Source organism: Vipera berus (assembly GCF_964194415.1).
Source record: "Vipera berus genome assembly, chromosome: 2".
Taxonomy (NCBI): Eukaryota; Metazoa; Chordata; class Lepidosauria; order Squamata; family Viperidae; genus Vipera; species Vipera berus.
Window position 1 is genome coordinate 18517405 of NC_138203.1, and position 20000 is coordinate 18537404.

The 20000-nt window shown below is 42.5% G+C and overlaps 1 protein-coding gene across 5 annotated transcripts in view; it reads left to right on the forward strand.

Annotated features, from left to right (window-relative positions):
• RAI14 (retinoic acid induced 14) overlaps positions 1-20000 on the forward strand; it is a 111558-nt gene that overhangs the window by 82340 nt on the left and 9218 nt on the right. For 2 of the 5 annotated variants that reach the window (XM_081317824.1, XM_081317827.1), the window contains 11 exons: positions 457-545; positions 2512-2576; positions 4124-4181; positions 5940-6010; positions 10955-11061; positions 12398-12576; positions 13663-13691; positions 14911-15000; positions 15556-15639; positions 16895-16955; positions 17809-17927. In XM_081317824.1, coding sequence (XP_081173950.1) covers positions 457-545; positions 2512-2576; positions 4124-4181; positions 5940-6010; positions 10955-11061; positions 12398-12576; positions 13663-13691; positions 14911-15000; positions 15556-15639; positions 16895-16955; positions 17809-17927 — 952 coding nt within the window. Of the gene's footprint in view, positions 1-456; positions 546-2511; positions 2577-4123; positions 4182-5939; positions 6011-9940; positions 10067-10954; positions 11062-12397; positions 12577-13662; positions 13692-14910; positions 15001-15555; positions 15640-16894; positions 16956-17808; positions 17928-20000 lie in introns of those variants that run through there. The other 3 variants (XM_081317826.1, XM_081317825.1, XM_081317828.1) reach the window with 2 other exon arrangements.

The window sequence follows — 20000 nt, forward strand, 5'->3', positions numbered from 1 at the left end:
TTATACTAAAAATTACCAGCTGATTTTTTTATTGATTTTATTAATGAAACCTTTAACTGCTTGCCATTATTCCAAAAAAGCTTTAAAAAGTGCTTATAATAGGGTAGTTGTACTACAAGTGTTTTTGAGAGGCGTCTGCTCTAAGCTTTTTAATTATGATTTTTGTATGATCATCATTCTGATAAGTGGGTCAAACCCGGCCTGGGGAAACCTAAATTCAAGACCTTCCTTGGCTCTGAATTGTGTTGGGTGACCCTGAGGCTTTCAATAATGTCTTGCAGTTAAATTTTCATCTTACTCTGAGCACATTTCCTTGAGTTCTTAGAATTAAAGTAGGCGATACATATATTATTCAAGCAAAGTCATTCAAAGGCAAAGATTGATGTGATCCACCAGAAACATTTTCTTATCACTTATTATGGAACTGGTTAGAGACATTATAATTCTTTCTTTCAGCTTCCATCTTGCTGCCTCTAAAGGATATAGCGAATGTCTCAGGCTTATGATTACACATGGTGCAGATGTTACAACTCTGGATGGAACAGGTACTCAAATTATCTGTTTAATATGAAAAGATATGTTTGTGTGTGTGTGCTTGCATCGATGGGCATATTCTCCTGGCATTCTTTGCTTTTGTGGCTCATAGCTACTGTAGAGGCAGAGAGTGGCTTTGAGGAACAGAAGGAAGAATCAGTGCCAGTTGGATAAAGGAAACCTGAGCCCAGGCCTGAACTGTTATGTATGCAAACATCTAAGACAAGCTTTTCTAAGTACACACAAAGAAGCAGGCAGAGGCCCATTCTGACTTGCAAGATTCTGTTACTATAAATGTACAATAAAATGTACTATAAATTTACAATAAAAGTAGTATTAGAGTTTGTTTGGTTCCTTAGGTTCCTTAGTCTGGTGTATCTTGAAGGGCTGAATTCTACCTTCCCTAGTACAGTACCATCGAGGTACATTGGACTACAGTTTCTATCCTTTCTGCCCATCCAGTGGTGGGATTCAGCTGATTAACACCACTTCGGCAGAACCGGTAGTTAATTTTTTTGTTGCCCAGGCCCAAAATGGACTTCCGGAAGCAGCATCCACACAGAGAACCAGTTGTTCACATATTTGAATCCCACCACTGCGCCCATCCCATGTTACTTAAATACATCTGAATAATCCAAAGTTAAGCAAGTCTGTGGATGTGGATGGATGCTTTGGAGCTATATATGGATGTATGGAGATAAGTTCAACATTCCCATATCTAGTGCTGCACAGGTAGGTTAGACTAGAGTTCACATTATAGTTAGTTGAACATTTGAGTTGCAGCCAACAATTCTGGAGAATGCAGGAATGAGAAAGACTGCCTTGTACTAAAATCATTATTCTGTTTGAGGTAAATATTTGTATTCTGATTAATAGCAGCTTTCCAGTATTTCAAGTTAGTCTCCCCAGCTGACTTATCCAGATATGGCATAAACTCTATATACTTGGTTGTTGTTGTTGTTGTTGTTGTTGTTGTTGTTGTTGTTGTTGTTATTATTATTATTATTATTATTATTATTATTATTATTGCATCCTGCTCATGTGGTCTACAACTGTATTCTGCTCTGCCCCACAAACTTGTTTTGTTTGTTTTGTTTTGGACACACCATAATTTTTACGGCTTCGGACCAATTTATTTCTCCTTGATTGATTCTTTCAGTACTATTTTGTATGATAGGAGAGGCTCGCTCCAGCTCCCATCTGCTAGGAAGTGTCATTTGGCAGAGCTCAAGAGGAGAACTATTTCTGCCATGGCACCTGCCCACCTTAAGGAATGTTACCTTTCTGGAGTTTAGATTGGCCCCAACCTTAAAGCCTTGATGACTTGGTTCTTTGCTTGAGCCTGAAGCCCTGGATTTCTGATGAAGCCCATCATCTAATTGTGTTGACTGTATGATTTTCTGGTTATGTTGATTTCATAGATATATGTTTTATGTTTTTTTGGTGGCTTTATTATTTTTAATATTGGGAGCCACCAAGCATCATGTAGTTGAGATAGCAATATACATCTAATGAATAAACTAAATGCAGCTTATGATTACTGTGAGTGGAATCAACATATATGTTAGCCAACCCACATTCTACAAATACTGAAATCTGAGTGCAAATTTTCTGCAGCCAAATTATAGCCTGCTATTTGGTTTCACTACTTCAGACTCTCTGAAGCTCATCTATGACAGATGTATACATTTAAGCAGGGTTTAAACCAAGTACAAAATGATGAAGCCAAACATCTTCTGTTCTCATTTAAATATAACATGTGCTTAATCTTGGAGGTAGGGAAGAGAATATTAGTACATTTGTTGATTATGTCTGCTTTTGCTTATGTCACTCCTATAACTCTGTGAGGGAGATGGAGATTTTTGAATCTAAAGGCATAATCCACTTAGTACTTCAAGCTAAGGTTTTGAACAATATTCATTTCATTTTTAGTGCTGTTTTCAGTGGGCCTGAAATAATTATGAAATATTTACATAGGGCACAGTGCTTTACATCTTGCGGCCAAGAATAACCATGTTGACTGCATCAAGAGACTTCTTCAGGTAAGGTGTTTTATTCCCCCCGCCCTTCAGCACTTCTGGTTTTCTGATTAAATGCCAGCCTACATTAACCTTCTCTCTGCAAGTAGAAATTAAAGGGATTTAAGAGTTTGCACAGGGTCCATCTAAATTACTGAATTGTTTTTAAGTCCTGCGCTGTGAGTAGGAGATCCTTAGATTATATAGTTGTTTGCTGCTTTCTCTTTCATCACAGTTTAATGGTGCTTCACTAAGATGCTTGCTCCACAGTTTCTTCTTGCTTGTATGATCTGCTGGGAACATTTCACATAAAATGCCATATAATTGCATGGACTGGGAGTAGTAAATGTTGATCTTTAACATCTGACAAGAACGAATTGAAGTCAGGCTAGAGAGTAAGAAGAGCTGCAATTGCCTAAATAAATTGTTTGTTGTGGAAAGTGCTAGATTTGTTAGTTGAAAATAGTGAGTGTCCAGTTTCTTTACAACCACGTATGATAGCAAAGCGTAAGCAATGAATCAAGCTCTTCATTTTTACAATGGAGTAGGAAAATCTGGACTGACAGGCATTTTAATTATATTTACAATTTTTAATTTATTTTTAGTTTTTAATTTTAATTTATTGCACAGATGATTTTAATTTTATTTTTATCTTAATTTCTGTACTTATATGTTTTGTTGTTAGCCGCCCTGAGTCCTTCGGGAGATAGGGCGGGATATAAATCCCATTAATAAATAAATAAAATCATCTTGACTGGATTCTGGCATAGACCCATGCAATTAGATGTTGGTATCAGATTTCTATATGGTTTTCCACTTCTCCCAAATGTTACACTACAAAATGAGATGGAGAGAAAGGCGCTCTCTAAAAAAATCCAATATATTGTCTCTTGTGAATGGAGTTCAATCCTCTGTCTAATTTTGTAATACACACCACCCCTTTTTAATCCAGTAGACTCACCGTAGTCTTTAGTCAGCATTTTTGGGTAGGACTGATATACAGGGGGTGTAAAACCACTTATGAAGTTCAGAACTGACATTGTGCTCAGAAATCAAGCAGGCATGAACTTGGTTAGCCTTCAAATAAGAAATCTTCAGGAAATTCAAGCACCTTAGCCAGTCCAATCTGAAAGCATTCTGGAACCAGTTACATTAGAAATAATGTAGACTTCCTAAGAAAACTGAAATTATTTTTCTTTTGCTGGAAATCTAAATTTTTTTTCCAGTCAAAGATAGACCTTTTTCTTTTATTAAACATTTAGTAATTTATTAATTGCTCACATCTGTTTTTGACATGTCCCCTCTTAAGTTTCAATCAGTCACATTGCTTCACCTCTTGCAGTCTTGCAACCAAGTGGTATTGGATGATCAACTTTGCAAAATGGATTTAATCCCTTTCTGAAAACATTCAGATTAATTTTGTCCTGAACATCTAGTTAATTCTGGATAACATTTAAAACTAGTTTGATATTCACACAAAAAACATTTCTCTCATACAGTATTACAATTTTAACTTTCAAAATCCTTTGTGTTGTGTATTTTACTAAGTCTTCTTTTTTCTCATTCTACAGTCCAAATGTCCAGCAGAGAACATGGATAGCTCGGGCAAAACTGCTTTACACTATGCAGGTATTACATAATTGTCTTGCTTCCATTCCATTTAGTATGATTTGTGCCTTCTGCTTTAAATTTCAGTAAGACCTTTGACAAACAAGAAGGGTATGACTGACCTGACCACATGAGGTCACTAATTATTTTAATTGCTTTCATTATATTCCCATAACAAAGACCTTGAATGGGCTTTGCTAAGTAAATTTCCAGTAGAACGTGATGGAGATAGTCCTCACTTAATGACCATTTGTCAAGGACTGGAATAACAATGGTGCTGAAAAGATGATGTTATTTATTTATTTATTAAATTTATTGGCCTTTATGGTCCACTTACAATCTTTGCAGTGTCCTTCAATCACATGAATCACCATTACAGTTGCACTATCCTAGGAAAACACGAGGCTGCTACAGTATGTTAATGTGCTACATGCTCTGAAGCATCCTTTTGACTTCAAACCAGAAGCACTGCATAGCTCTAGCAAAGAATGAGGGTGTAGCCCATGAAAATGTGATAAATATATGGACTAGCTGTTGAACATGTGAAAAATATAGTCACCTGGTACAGCTCCACCCTGAAGTGACCTTCTAAAAGGACTTCAAAAAAGAACTAGACCAGGGCTTTTCAACCTTTTCATCCATTGTACCACTTTTAGAATATGGCAACATCTGAGTACCACCAGTCGCCTAGCAAGGTGTCAAAAACTTGACCCAAAAAAAGGAAAAAAAGTGATGAAGTACAGGTAGTCCTTGACTTACAACAGTTTGCTTAGTGACTGTTCAAAGTTACAATGGCACTAAAAAAAATGCCCCCCCAAGCCACAGCCAAGCATGACCTGCCCGCTCGGTGGCGGTCTTCCTCCTGTCCGAGGTTTTCATTGTTGTGAGCATTTCTGTTGAGGATTGGCAGCGGGTGGGGGGTGGGGTGTTTGGTTTTTATTCCCCCCCCCCCGCTGGGTGGTTGCAGCAGGTTTTGGTCACTTCACATGACCCTGGGACACTGACCGTCATAAATATGAATCAGTTGCCAAACATCCGAATGTAAATCACAAGACCCTGGAGATGCTGCAACATTCCAGCTGATCAGCGCTTCTTCTGGGCTCAGCAGACATGCCGGGATCAGCGCTGAGCTCCAGCTGGAGCCTGGCGCTGATCCTGGCTCTTCTGCTGAGCCCTGACAGCCCCAAATAAGCGCCAATCAGCTGGAAAGCAGTGCTGATCCTGGTGCTTCCGCTCAGCCCTGATAACCCTGCAGCTCCAGCCGTCTCTTGCTCAGGTTTGTGCAGTACTGCCACCGGTTCAGCTCATTCCCCTCCCTGCTACCACTTTTCTAGGATGGTTGCGTACCACCTGCCAGGTGCCAATGTACCACAGGTGGTACCCGTACCACTGGTTGAAAAGCCCTGGACTAGACAACCCATGACCCATTGGGTCATTGTTTCGGAGATACTTCTTTACTTAAACAGACAAGCAGAATAATAATAATAATAATAATTTTATTTATATACCGCCCTTCTCCCGAAGGACTCAGGGCGGTGAATGACAATGGATGGGCAAAAAAGCAGTGGAAATTGGAGCGACTTCACCCATAGGAATTATAGGTCCCAGATTTTGGACTTATTCTCTAAATTACCCCATTTTAGGTACACTTTTTCAAAAATTGTTGTCCTATGACACACTGTTTTACTCAGTTGAAGATTACAAACTGACAAACAGGAGAGTTTTAATAGTATATACTGCAGATCTTCTAATTTTACAATTCTTCCCCCCCTTCTTAAGCTACCTATGGCTGCCTTCAAATAATTCAGCTACTGTGTGAACACAAGTGTCCAATTAACATCAAAGATGTGGTATGTAATTATGATCACTTTGACAATTCTTGTATCCTTTTAAGCTTTTAAACATCTTTCAGTTCCTGAAATCTTATTAAAACTTAGTCAGCTATTTTGTTTGGTGTTCCTTATTCTATTATTTTTAATAATTTTGCAGTCCAGTTGATGATATCCCAACATAGATGTTTATAACCACTCAATTTCACTTTGAGATGTGCTGTTATTAATGAGAGAGCATGCAGTAAAAATGCCATCTGCTATATGAAGTATTAAGTGCCTTTACTTTGATATCTGGTTCTGCACCAGGATGAGAAATTCAGAAGACAAAAAATGAGAAATGTTCGTCTAAGTATTAAAAGAATAACATTGCAATAATTTCATAATGAGAGGAGTTTGATGCTTTATAACAACTGGCAGTCGTGGGTCATGTTTATTTCCATCTGATTACTATTGCCATTGTATTTATTTATTTATTTATTTATTTATTTATTTATTTATTTATTGAATTTTTATACCGCCCTTCTCCTGAAGGACTCAGGGCGGTGAACAGGGCATATAAATAGAAATACAAAAGTTAAAAAAGATTAAATAATTGCGCAATTAAAACAATCAAAATGTAAAACCCATTAAAACCCTAAGGTTCCCCCATCAGGCCAGGCCAGCTTGAATAAATGGGTCTTTAACCCGCGCCGTAAGGAGCGAAGATCCGGTGTCATCCGGAGCTCAACCGGCAGTTGGTTCCATAAAGCCGGGGCGCCCACAGAGAAGGCCCTCCCCCTGGGGGCCGCCAGTCGACATTCTCTGACCGGTGGCACCCTGAGGAGGCCCTCTCTGTGGGAACGCACAGGGCGGAGGGGAGTCGACGCCGGCAGCAGGTGGTCCCCGAGGTATTCCGGACCCATGCCATGTAAGGACTTAAAAACCATCACCAAGACCTTGAACCGCACCCGGAAGACAACTGGTAACCAGTGCAGCTCGCGGAGCAAAGATGTAACATGGGAGTACCGGGAAACTCCCAAGACAACTCTTGCGGCCGCATTCTGTACCAGTTGGAGCCTCCGAGTGGTCTTCAAGGGAAGCCCCATGTAAAGAGCATTGCAGTAGTCCAGACGAGAGGTCACGAGCGCATGAGTGACCGTACACAGGGCATCCCGGTCCAGATAGGGCCGCAACTGACGCACTAGGCGAACCTGAGCGAAAGCCCCCCTAGTCACGGCTACTATGTGATCTTCTAGAGTAAGCCATGAATCTAGGAGGACTCCCAAGTTGCGAGCCCTATCCACGGGGGTAAAAACTCACCCCCCATAGAAAGAGATGGAACATTTTGAATGTCCCGGGATGTCGGAATGTACAGCCACTCAGTCTTGTCAGGGTTGAGCTGAAGTCTGTTCCTCCCCATCCAGACCCGAACCGCCTCCAGGCAACGGGACATCACATCGAGGGCATCACTGGGGTGGTTTGGGGTCGAAATGAAAAGTTGGGTATCATCGGCGTATTGATGATACCCAACTCCAAAACCACGAATGATCTCACCCAGCGGTTTCATGTAGATGTTAAACAGGAGAGGCAAGAGGACCGATCCCTGAGGAACTCCACAAACGAGAGCCCTAGGGGTCGACCTCTGCCCACCTGCCAACACCGACTGCGAGCGTCCCAGGAGATAGGAGGAGAACCACTGAAGAACTGTGCCTCCCACTCCCAGTCCCCTGAGACGCCGCAGCAGGATACCATGGTCGATGGTATCGAAAGCCGCCGAGAGGTCTAATAGGACTAGGACAGAGGAATGTCCTCTGTCCCGAGCCCTCCAGAGATCATTCACCAGAGCGACCAATGCCGTCTCCATGCTGTACCCGGGCCTGAAGCCCGATTGGGACGGGTCTAGATAATTGTAACCTCTTTATTTATGGTAATTTCTGTTTCTTATTCCATGTCTGAGCTATCTAACTTCATTAAACATCTTTGTTCAGTTTTACATTTTCTTACTTGCTTTGTGTAAAGCAATCCACTCAACTGTATTCAGAGAAAGAAGGCTGAAAGTAACTTGTGAGCAAAATTCTTTCAAAGGTAGCTTTATGCATAAAGATCAACAATGATGGCAATCTCACACAACTTTTCTTTATTCCTTTCACTCCAGTAACTAAGTGGTTGTATTGTTTATTTTCAAGTTATACACACCAATCCCATGAGCATGAGAGCATAGGAGCTGCTTGGGGGTTCTGCTTAGGTTCAGTAGATAACGACACTTGGTCAACTTGTCTGGTTTGAAGATAAGCAGGAGCAAACCTGGTTAGCACCTGGATGAGAAACTTATCAGATAAGCTCAGGCTAAAAATTTGACTATTAGTTACACTCTCCTCTCCCCCCATGGTCTCCAGAAATAACAGTAAATATACACAGTACCTGAATTGACGATACCGTATTTTCCGGTGTATAAGACGACTTTTTAACCCCTGAAAATCTTCTCAAAAGTTGGGGGGTCGTCTTATACGCCGGGTCATCTTATACGCCGGAAAAAAAACAAATCAGTCGAGCGTCCCCGTTGTTGCAAAGCCGGGCCACCCCGTGCAACTGAGCTAACTCCGGCGCGGCTCCGGGACACGGCTGGGCGGGAGCGTCGGGCGGCTCTCCCCACGCGAAGGCGGCGCTGCCCGTTGGCTCTTGGCCCGAGGGGAGGGCCTTGCGCCCGCCGGACTCACCTGTCACCAGCACCGCTCTTCCCCCCCCCCGCGGGGATGCGCTTCCGCCGGGCGGTGCTGTCGGAGACGAGCCAGCCTGGTGGCCGGGATCGGAGCTGCGCACCGGACTAAGAGGCCGTTTCGTGAGGCGAGAGGGCGGCGGGAGGGGGGAAGGAGGAGGAGGAGGAGGAGTCCCCAGACGTGGTAGCTCTTCCCGCTGCCCGTGGAGCAAGGTCGGTGTCCTCATCAGCCGCCTTTGCCTTGGCCAGAGGGATGCAGGGTGGGCACTTTAAGAGGCAGGCAGGCGCGGCGTCCCAGGCGGGGCGTGGGCGCGGCAGTCGCTCTCCCGGTTTGGCAAGTTTGCCGGCGGGTGACCGAAGAGCAGCCTCTGCCGGCGCTTACTCCAATGCGCTGCAACTAGGAGTGCGAGCCGCCGAGGACGGGAGAAGCAGCCACTCGGGCGCATCAGCGCAACCGAGACGAGCCAGCAGGCAGCCGGGATCGGAGCTGCGCGCCGGACTAAGAGGCCGTTTCGTGAGGCGAGAGGGCGGCGGGAGGGGGGAAGGAGGAGTCCCCAGACGTGGCAGCTCTTCCCGCCGCCCGTGGAGCGAGGTCGGTGTCCTCATCAGCCGCCTTTGCCTTGGCCAGAGGGATGCAGGGTGGGCACTTTAAGAGGCAGGCAGGCGCGGCGCTTACTCCAATGCGCTGCAACTCCAATGCACGCCCAGTCCAGCTCCATGAGGGGCAGGGCGGGAAGCCGGCCGGGAAGAGGGACCGGGAGCCCGGGCCGAGCGCGCCTCGGCCGACGGTGAGAGGGAAGCGCACGAGTTCTAAAAAAGAGGCTGCGGGCGGAGCTGCCCCGCCCTGCGCCCAATGGGAGAAGTTCAAGGCCTGGGGGGGGAAGCAGGAGGGGCGCCGGCCGTGGTGGGGTGGCGGCTGCCCTCCGGCGCTGCCTGCCGCCTGGGAAACACTGCGCCTCGGGGGCCGGCGGGAGCAGCAGGAGGGCCGGCGGGGCCAGTCGGGCCTTCGCCTCCTCTGCGACGGGCAGGGCATGTAAGTATTTTCCGGCGTATAAGACAAAACCTTGAAAATCTTCTTAAAAGTAGGGGGTCGTCTTATACGCCGGGTCGTCTTATACGCCGGAAAATACGGTATTTCCATGCATATTACTGTAGGATAGGTAATAATTTTATAGCAATGGGTACATTTTAACATTTGGGTACAAAAGGTCACTGAGATACAGAGGGGAAAAAATATTTTATCACCTCAGATCCTGGAAAAGGCCTCTGATGCCCAGATCCAGCCTACGGAGGGCCGTGAAAGCATCCCCCAGCCTCAGATCTGGAAGGCAGCGGTCTGGAAATGGCCTCCAATCCCTGGATCCAGCCTCTGGAGGCACGTGGAAACATCGCCCGGCTTCAGTTCCATTCTCTATTGCAGAGAACAGAGGCCTAAAGTACCATGAGATCACGCAAGATCAGACCTGGGGTGGTGGTGGGGGGAATAACTAGGGTGAATGTTGCAGTGCCACTGCGATTGCTTGTAAGAATGAATGACTGCCGTGGTGTAGCAATATTTGTAATTTTGGAACTGGCTCGTAAGCACTAGGGGGCGCTTATCGCGTAACTGCAAACATTTAAGGAAATGTTCGCAACTCAGGGATTATTATTATTATTTATTGGATTTATATACCGCCCTTCTCCCGAAGGACTCGGGGCGGTGTACAGGGCAATTAAAACACAATATACACTATACAAAGTTAAAATAAATTAAATTAAATTAGCCCTAATAAGTAAAACACATTCTAAAAGTTTAAAAATTAAAAAAATTTAAAATCCCAATCCCTCAGTCCAGGCCAGCAAGCTCAAATAACCAGGTTTTCAGGTCGCGGCGAAAGGAGCGAAGGTCGGGAGCCATCCGGAGCTCAACAGGGAGTTGGTTCCATAGGGCAGGCGCGCCCACAGAGAATGCTCTCCCCCTGGGGGCCGCCAGTCAGTATTCCCTGACCGACAGCACCCTGAGGAGGCCCTCTCTGTGAGGGCACAGGACGGTGGGAGGTTGACGCTGGCAGAAGGTGCTCCCGTAAATAATCCGGACCCATGCCATTTAGGGCTATATAGGTCATCATCAGCACCTTGAATCTCACCCGGAAGATTGTATTCCGTTGTTTCCAGTTTCTGGATGTTTCCAATTTCTGTGGTGCACATCTTGTTATAAATGTGTTGGCTTGTTTGAGTTCAATTGAATAATTAATAGGGTATAATTTTTTTCCCAATGTTTTCTTCAGGAAGGAAATACACCTTTCTTACTTACAGTACAAAATGGCCACTCTGAAGTATGCAAATACCTTCTAGACCATGGGGCAGATGTCAACTCCCGGGACAAAAATGGCAGGTAGGATTAAATGGCATGCTCCCCATTTTCTTTAGCAGTAACTAGCATTCTGTCGGTCCTAGACACTCCATCAGACTATTTTTTCTAGAGTAGGATTGAAATCAAAAGACAAATAGTATATTTCACATTTGCATTAGAATCAACTTTAAGAGATAAATTCATATTGTTTCCAAATATTTCCCAATGTCCTTAATCAAGAAGATCTTACTCTTATTTTGCTGTGAGAAATATGCTGGTATTGTCCGTTGAAGCTTATCCTGAGACTTCAATATAATTAAATAGCTTGGCTATAATTATTAGAAATACATGAAGTAATACATCTTGTTTTATGTAAGGCACAACTTCCCCACTAAAAGTCACAAGAAACATTTTATCATATCCTGTATGGGAAATGTTTCAGCTTGTTGCAGCCATTCATGTTCTTTCTCTGTAGTTTCTATCATCAGAGGCCAAGTATACAAAGGTACACAGTGCCAAAAATCTATAGACAGAGGATAAAAGTTCTTAATTGCTGATAATCATGGGATATACAGTATAATCCCGTTTTGGCATGCTTCTAGACACTAGTTGTTGAGACATGTTAATGGGAAGGGTTGGTTCTCACTTGCTCTCCTCTGGGTTTCTGTGAGGCATCTTATTGGCCGTTGTGGGAAGAGAATGGTAGATAGATAGGACTTTGCCTAACTTAATAGGCTAATGTCAAAATAAGTTGTGTAATATTAAATATGATTGGTATGGGATCCTGTCCTTTAGATATATCTTGTCCAGCTGGGCATGAAATGGGCAACCTTTCCCTGTGTAGATGTATTGAACTACAGATTTCATTAGCTACCGTATATCCTGCTTTTTAGGAGTTGTAGTCCAACACATCAGGAAAGCTCCAAGTTGGGAAAGGATTACATGAGGAAGGCAATACTGCACATTTTTAAACTAAATTCATTCCAAGCAAAAATCTCCTTCACTTGAACTTGTGACTTCGTCCAAGTCAATTTTTTTGGCAACTAAACAGAAATGTTTTGCCATAATCTTCTTCTGAAAAAGAGTTTGTTTGCTTATTTTGGTTTTCCAGTTTATCCTATAGTAGCCATGAGATTTCCTAGTGATCTTTCCTCAAAACCTGCAGGAATGTAATGTAATGTAATGTGATATAATATAATATATAATATACAATACAATACAATACAATACAATACAATACAATACAATACAATAATCAGCCTAAGCATATCTTGGGCTGCTCTGGAGTGGTATCACATATCTTAAGTTATTCTGGGGCAGTATCTCCTTGCCACAGGCTCACTCTCCCCTTCATGGTTGGTCTTCTTAATTTCTGTAGGACTGCTTTGATGCTGGCCTGTGAAGCTGGAAACCTGAACATTGTGGAAATCCTGATCCGAAAAGGGGCAGATATAAATTTGGCAGATGCACTTGGACACAATGCCCTACATTACTCCATGCTTTCCGAAAATACAGGAATTCAGAATCTCCTTCAGTCCAAAATGGTTCAAGATACTGGTATGTGCACGCTTCTTAAAATACTTTCTAAAGCATACAAATAAGGCCATATAAGTAGTGTATGCGATCACAGCATTCCACAGTCATGTGACTACCATTTATGACCTTCTGCTGGCTTCCCAATTGACTACTAGTCAAAGACCAGCATTGAAGAGCACAAATGGCAAACACTTGACCACAGGATGCTGTTTACAGTGTTGTAATTGCAAGCCAGTTTGCCAAGCACCCAAATTGTAATCTAATGACTGCGAAAACAATGGTTACAGCTATGAAGATTTTATGTCTAGTGAACATGCTTTGTTATGTACCTCCCCCCTCTCCTCTCTCTGAAAGATGGGTCTTTCAGCTTTTAATCTGTCTGCCTCTTCCTTCCCTCCCCCCCTTTCTAATTTTTCTGACCCATTCCTCCCCATGTTGGAGAGGGTTTCCCTCCACCTCCAAATTCAATATTTTGAATATTTAATGGGCCAATTGAAGAGACTTCTTGTTAGATTTTCTTTTTTTCTACTGTGCTTTTAAGGCCTGTTTAAGCTGGGGTAACTCTGTATCTGCAGATAAATTTAAGCCATTTAAAAAAACAACAACACCTTAGTCTGTCTAACAAAAGAAACGATGCCAACTTAGCCATCTTATGTATCTACATATATCTTCCTTGTATACAGTGGAGTGATTAAATGCCATGGAGTATGGTGTGTGTCTAGTGTTATACTTGGATTGCTTCTTCATTCACACTCTTATTGTGCATTATAAAATAGTCAAGACCTGAAGATATAAATATAAGTAGGATTATTTACACATCTGGTGTAAATTAAAGATGTGATTCCAAACAAGTGTCCACATGATATGGTTAAAAAACAGTCAAAGAGAACTCAAAGTTGAAGCTCCATCTGTTATATACCTACCTATTATACCTCTGTAGCTTCCATCTTAACTTTTTTGACCATATCCTATGGGTCCCCAACTCCAAATATGTTCATTTGTATCTCAAGCTATACTGAAATCAAGGAATTGACTAAAATAATGCCAAGCTTAGGATCTTGATTCATGTATCTCAATTAACTTAAATGCAGTCTTTCTTTTCTATAGATGCCAAGTCATCGATCAAGTCAAAGCAGGTAAAAAAGAAAGAAAAAAGATAGCAGCTTAATAAAGATAAACTTTACATTTAGCATAAATAAATGCCTAAGAATTAAAATTATGATGAAATATTATTTTTAGTTTTATAGAGCTTTTGGAAATTTATCCAACGCGTGTGTTAAACAATTGTGTGAATCTCCCATCTCTGATTCAAACTGGGACAGTTTCATTGGATCAGCTAAAAGAAGCAGTCTATGCGTTTAATCATCTTTTGCAGCTAGAAGATCCTTATTGTAGATTTTCCACAGCGCGAAAGTTTTGTGGAAGACTCAGGATCTGTAGAAGGCATCATGTTGAAGAAGGCTGTTTCAACCTATTTGAACATTTTTGGACCTTCTTGTAATAACGTTGGCAAAAGCATGTTCTAATCTCCTTGCAGTCAAGCTGGAGAAGAAAACAAAATGGGAGTTTCATACTTGTTCACACAACAATAAAGTAGAATCTTCTTGGTTTAATGATGCTTAGAAACCATTTCAATGTAACAAGCCTAAAATTCTGAAGTAGCTGCTCAAGCTTTATTGGCTTTCAGGGATGTTTTTGGCCAATTGTAAGAAGTTGCAGAAAATGGTCCTGTTTCCTTTGGATGTCATGTACAACTTCTAAAGTAGGGCTGGTATCGGTTACATCCAATTGGCTGCAGTTATGAATTATTGCTTTGCTGCATTGAGTTCCTCTGTTCCTATTTTGTGGATTCCAAATTTATAAGAGATTTTGAAAGCAGGTAGACAGAGATGGAAGAAGATTATGGTTGGTACTGATGATTTTGGCCTGCAGAATGTTCAGTTATATATTTTGCAAAGATACATGTAAATGCTAAATGGTCCAAGAGACTCAACAAAAAAAAATGGCTCAGGAACAGGACTGGGAGGATATAGTCTTGTCTCTTTCTATCTGTCCTGGGACAGACAAGGCAGGGATAAGGAGGTTTGGCAAATGGCTCGAGGCTGTGAATAGCCTCTGAAAACGTGGCTCAGTAGGGAGGGGTCTCCCTTTATTGACTTCAGCAAAATGTACAGAGGCATGAATTAAAAAAGGAAGCAGGATGAGCTCATGCTTAAACACGTGTCATATCCTCACAGCAGTAAGACCAGGCGTGAATGTGTGTGTGTGTGTTTTTAATGTCTTTGAATAACTTGTTAACACAATCCTTACTAACAAACTAACAGACCTCCCTTTTCTGGCCTGTGAAACTTCCAGCATGATCAAGCCTCTAAATTAAGTTCAGAAAGAAGCGGAACTCCAAAAAAACGCAAAGCCCCTCCACCTCCTCCCATCAGTCCTATCCAGGTAAACAACCAATCCAGCTTGAACGGGTTGCTATGTATAGAGAGGGAGGGGTTGGCGGAGGAATGTCCTGTTGGGAATTGATCTGGTTAAATTTGCTTGGTGCAAATCCCCCTCTCTTTTTTTAAAATATGTGAGTCTCATGTATCATGAGTGAATCCGCATCAGAATAGAAATAGGACGGCCTGTTGTTGGGGAAAAAATATCACATATTAATTGCCACTTTGCAGAGAGAGCTGTGGAGATGGGACAAAAACCTAAGTTTAGACTATGGGAGCTTATAAGACTGACCTCCAAGACTGTTGGCTTGCCTTTTAACCCTCAGTTGAAGTTTGTTCTTAGACATGCATAAGCAGCTTTGCAGATGGGAGCCCATGGCATTTTAACCAAAAGTTTAATATTAAACTGAGTAGTTGCTCAGGCGATTGTTTGATTGCATGCCGGCTGCCGACAAACAATGAGGGCTGTGTAGTCCTGCTTATCTCCAACTAACAGAGAATGATGATTTCTGCGAGCAAGAGGAAGTTTGTCTCCCTAAAATGCATCCATCTCTTCCAGCTTGCTGACCATTCTTCATCACATGCAACCTCTTCAACCCCAGCATCTGGAAAAGGCCAGCTCTTTGCCCAACGAGGATCCAAGGTATACTCTTTTTTTTCAGTCTTGCTTCAGATGAAATATGAACATTGCCCTGTTTGTAGGACAGCCGCCTCCTATTGGGCTTTCCAGATATATTGGTTGCCCCTAGGAATGAGTAGCATGCTCAGCATATTTGAGGGGCAATGTGACACAGTATTTAATTAGCTCAAGTTGGGGAGAAGTTCCCTGTTGTGCAAGGTGCATGGACATAAATAGATAAAACTAGAGAATTCCAGCTTCTAGTAGTCTCTGAAATGTTACTTGTCCATGAAGTTAAATGAGTCACTTAAGATTACTTGTGAGAGGATGGCCAGGGTTGTACCACATCAAATGGCCTAATGGAATTTCCTTCCAGGGGGAACTTAGCATCAGGGGCCACAAAGATACTGTATGTTTTCTACATTGCTGCCTCCCTCCTTTGGAACTATGTTCTTCCCAATGTCAGATTAGTACCAACCCTGCTGAGCATCTGCTAAATCTGTAAGACCTAACTGTTTTGGAAAGTTTAGGAGTGGTACAATGATGAATCCCCATCCTGTAGTAGATGATTGGTTATTAACTGAGAGTTGTTACTCAGCACGATGAAAAATGTGAAAATTATTATTGTTGTAATAATTGTTTGCTTTGAGTCAATTTATAGTTATTTAATCTTATGGTATGGGCATAAGAGCCTTGGTGGAGCAGTGGGCTAATGCCTCCTTAAGTAACACCAGCTGCCTGCAATTAGTGCAGGTTCGCATCCCACCAGGCTCAAGGTTGACTCAGCCTTCCATCCTTCCGAGGTAGGTAAAATGAGGACCCAGATTGTTGGGGGCAATAAGCTGACTTTGTAATAATGCCGCTTGGGGTGTGTGTGTGAAAGCCCTAATAAGCAGGCATATACATAGAATGAAGGCTACTGCTAAGCTTGTAAGCCGCCCTGAGTCTTCGGAGAAGGGCGGGATATAAATGGAATAAAAATAAAAATAAAAATCTAAGCTGCTTAGAGAGACGTCTGAGACTGAAGTGGTACATCAGCTTAAATAAATAAAACCAGCAACTAAATTATAGCAAACAGTTTATGATATGCAGACATGTATACATGTAGTCAGTCAAATATCTGCCACTTAACCAATTATTGTTGAAAGATGGTTCAAAAGTTACGGTTGTTTATTTCAAGTGGAACATTCCACTTCAAAGTTATTTGACTTTATTAATGGGTATTCAGTGGGACTTGGTTCTTGCTTTTAAGCAATCATGGTTTATATTTGTCTTTCAGCAGGAAGATATCGGTGCTCTTCCGTCTGATTGCAAAGATGGGATAAAGGAGACCACTGTAGGTAAGATGGAAGGAAAAATGTGAGGATGATTTCCTCTGTCTTCTTCTATCTTAAAAGTTTCCTTCTAAAAAGGGAACTCTGGATATTATTATTGTACCTCATGTGCTATTGGCCACAGTAGAATTAAAGTTTGCCGCTTCTCTGCAAGAAGTTACTGTTTGTGCTGACTCATTTTGTCATGACAACCCCCTATGCTTTATTGCTTTAAGCTGGTTTGGATCCTGAAGTCCCCTGTCTGAATTCCTAAATGTCACTGATTGCGCTCTCCCAACCAGCCTTACAGGACTGTTAACACTTCGGAGCTTTTAGAAGAAATAATACGGGGTCCTGGGATCAAAGTACTAAAATGGTTTTGATTTTAATTTGTTTCATTTACTTTAAATTAAAGTTAAGCAGAATAAAGGCCATCATATGATCACTCCCCGTGCATTCATAATTTTCTCCTGTCATAATTTTATGTTACAACTTGGCACCAAATTTTGGAGGAGTTCCAAACTAGCATGCCCACTTTTAGCTTAGCTACAAATCCACTAACAGCCTGTTGTTTTTACCCAAGTTTGCATGTTCTAGATATTTTTGGCAGTGTCTCAAAGTGTTCATAGATCTCCAGATTCACATAGTTTGTTAAAATACTTTCCCGAAGCTATGGCTGCCAAACGGTTTTAAAAATCAGATTTTCATGTGGCATTGCCAAAATTGCCAAAGCTAGTAAATGATAATTTCATTTTGAAGGTTCAATAATTTCATTTTGAAGGTTTGCTAAATAGAAACTATAGAATTGTAGCCGCACTGAACATTCAAATCATACATGTGCTTTTTTTCCCCCTTGTTCCTTTCCTTTTCTTATTTAAAGGTGCTAATAGTTTATTGGATGTGAGTTCAGAAACAGATCAGCAAGATTTGCTCCTGATGTTGCAAGGAAAAGTTGCTTCTTTAACATTACAAAATAAGAAATTGCAAGAAAAACTTCAGGTATGTGTGTTCAGGAATAAATTCTAGCGCAAAACAGCACTGGTATCTTTGATGAAGGATGTCGGTGCCTTAATGGAAAAATATTAAACTGAAGGATACAAAATGAGTTTGTGCTGCAGATTCAAGAAACTATATGGGATTGGAAATTTCTGATCCATCAGTTGGTCCATAGTGCTCCTCTAGTAAAGCCCCCAGTCCCTCCCTGACAAATAAGTCACAATTATGGCTTCTTGGTGTATATGATTCATGTCATCCTTTTCTTTCTGAAAAACAGAAGGTACCGTATTTTTCGGACCATAAGACGCACTTTTTTTCCCCAAAAGTGGGGGGGAAAACGAGGGTGCGTCTTATGGTCCGAAGGTGATCCGTATGGCCAGCCCCAACCTCTGCAAGTGGAGCACGAATCGGCACGTGCTGAGAAACGCCAATCTCACGCTCCTGCACTCTCCCTCGCTCGGTTTCAGCTTCCCTTGCTACAAGAGAAAGCAGGCTGAAACGGAGTGAGGGAGATTGCCAGGAATGCGAATCGGCTGATCTCGCGCTGCTGCAATCTGCCTCGTTTCAGCCTGCTTTCTCTTGTAGCAAGGGAAGCTGAAACCGAGCGAGGGAGTTTGCAGGAGCGCGAGATCGGCCGATTCGCATTTCTGGCAATCTCCCTCACTCCGTTTCAGCTTGCTTTCTCTTGTAGCAAGGGAAGCTGAAACAGAGCGAGGGAGTTTGCAGGAGCACGAGATCAGCCGATTCGCATTTCTGGCAATCTCCCTCACTCCGTTTCAGCTTGCTTTCTGCAAGAGAAAGCCGGGCTGCAGGGCCGCCTCCGTGGGTACTGCTCTAATGCAGAGAGGGAAGGACAAAGAGGGAGGGAGGGAAGGAAGGAAGGAAGGGACAATGGGAGAGGGAGGGAGAGAGAGAGAGAGAAAGAGAGGGAGAGAGAGAGAAGGAGAAAGAATTTTTTTTCTTGTTTTCCTGCTCTAAAAACGGTGCGTCTTATGGTCCGGTGCGTCTTATGGTCCGAAAAATACGGTAGCTTGGATGAGAATCTCCCTTCATGTTACAACAACAAAGAGCTAAGAGAAAAAGAGACTGACTGGCTCAAAATCATCCAGTGAGCTTCCTTAGCTGAGGTTGGGCTTGAACTTGGATCTCTCCAGTCTAGATCAACACCTTCACTATTACCCACACTGGCACAACTCTGCCATTCTCTGTGCAACTGCTTAGCGTAGGGCAAAAGTCTCTGCATTTTTCTCCATGAAGCCTGAAAAAATCATTTTCCGTCTTGCCTTGCAAAGGTAAAAGCCTTTTATTCTATCAGACTAATCAGGAAGCAACATCTGTTCTCCCTTTTAGCCATGTGGAGATAAGTGCTCCATGCAAAACCCAGTTGGGGAAACTGAGCTTGCTCATCTACACATTAGTTTTCTTTCTGTGCACCTTTTGCTTCTCCCTACTCCCTTCATGGAGAGACACAGGGTGGAGACACGTTTTTGTGTCTTGGGGATATGTGATTTAGCCTTACTAAAAGCCCACCATGACATCACCTGGAACACATTCAGTTTCCCATCCCCTCTCCCATGTCCTCATGTTTGTGGTTTATGCAGTCAGTATCGTTATCTTCAGTCCTTTGAAATCAGAAATACAATTCAGACTGCCTTGGAAATGGGAACTCTTGGGAACAGCCACACTACAATATCATCCTTCTGGCAGAAGCGGAGGGAGAGGCTTGCTGGCTGAATGGAAATCAAATGTTGACCCCATAATGATCAAAGAGGGGAGAAAAAAAATGTAGCTCCTTGTCTTCTTGATGGGGAAGGAATTCTTGGATTCCATTAGAATTAGACCTAATTTTTTTTTTATTGAATAGTTTTTCAGTACACTTTATCTTTAACAAAACAAAACCCCTCCCAACCCCCTCCCCTCTTCCCAACCCACCCCAACACCTCCCTCCCTCCCCTTCCCCCCTCCCCGACTTCCCAGAGCTAAATACAAGGTATAAAAGTAGAAACAATCATAATCTACCATATGCAAACAACAATAAGCTATTAAATCTATCGCACTTTAACTCTTATGACTACA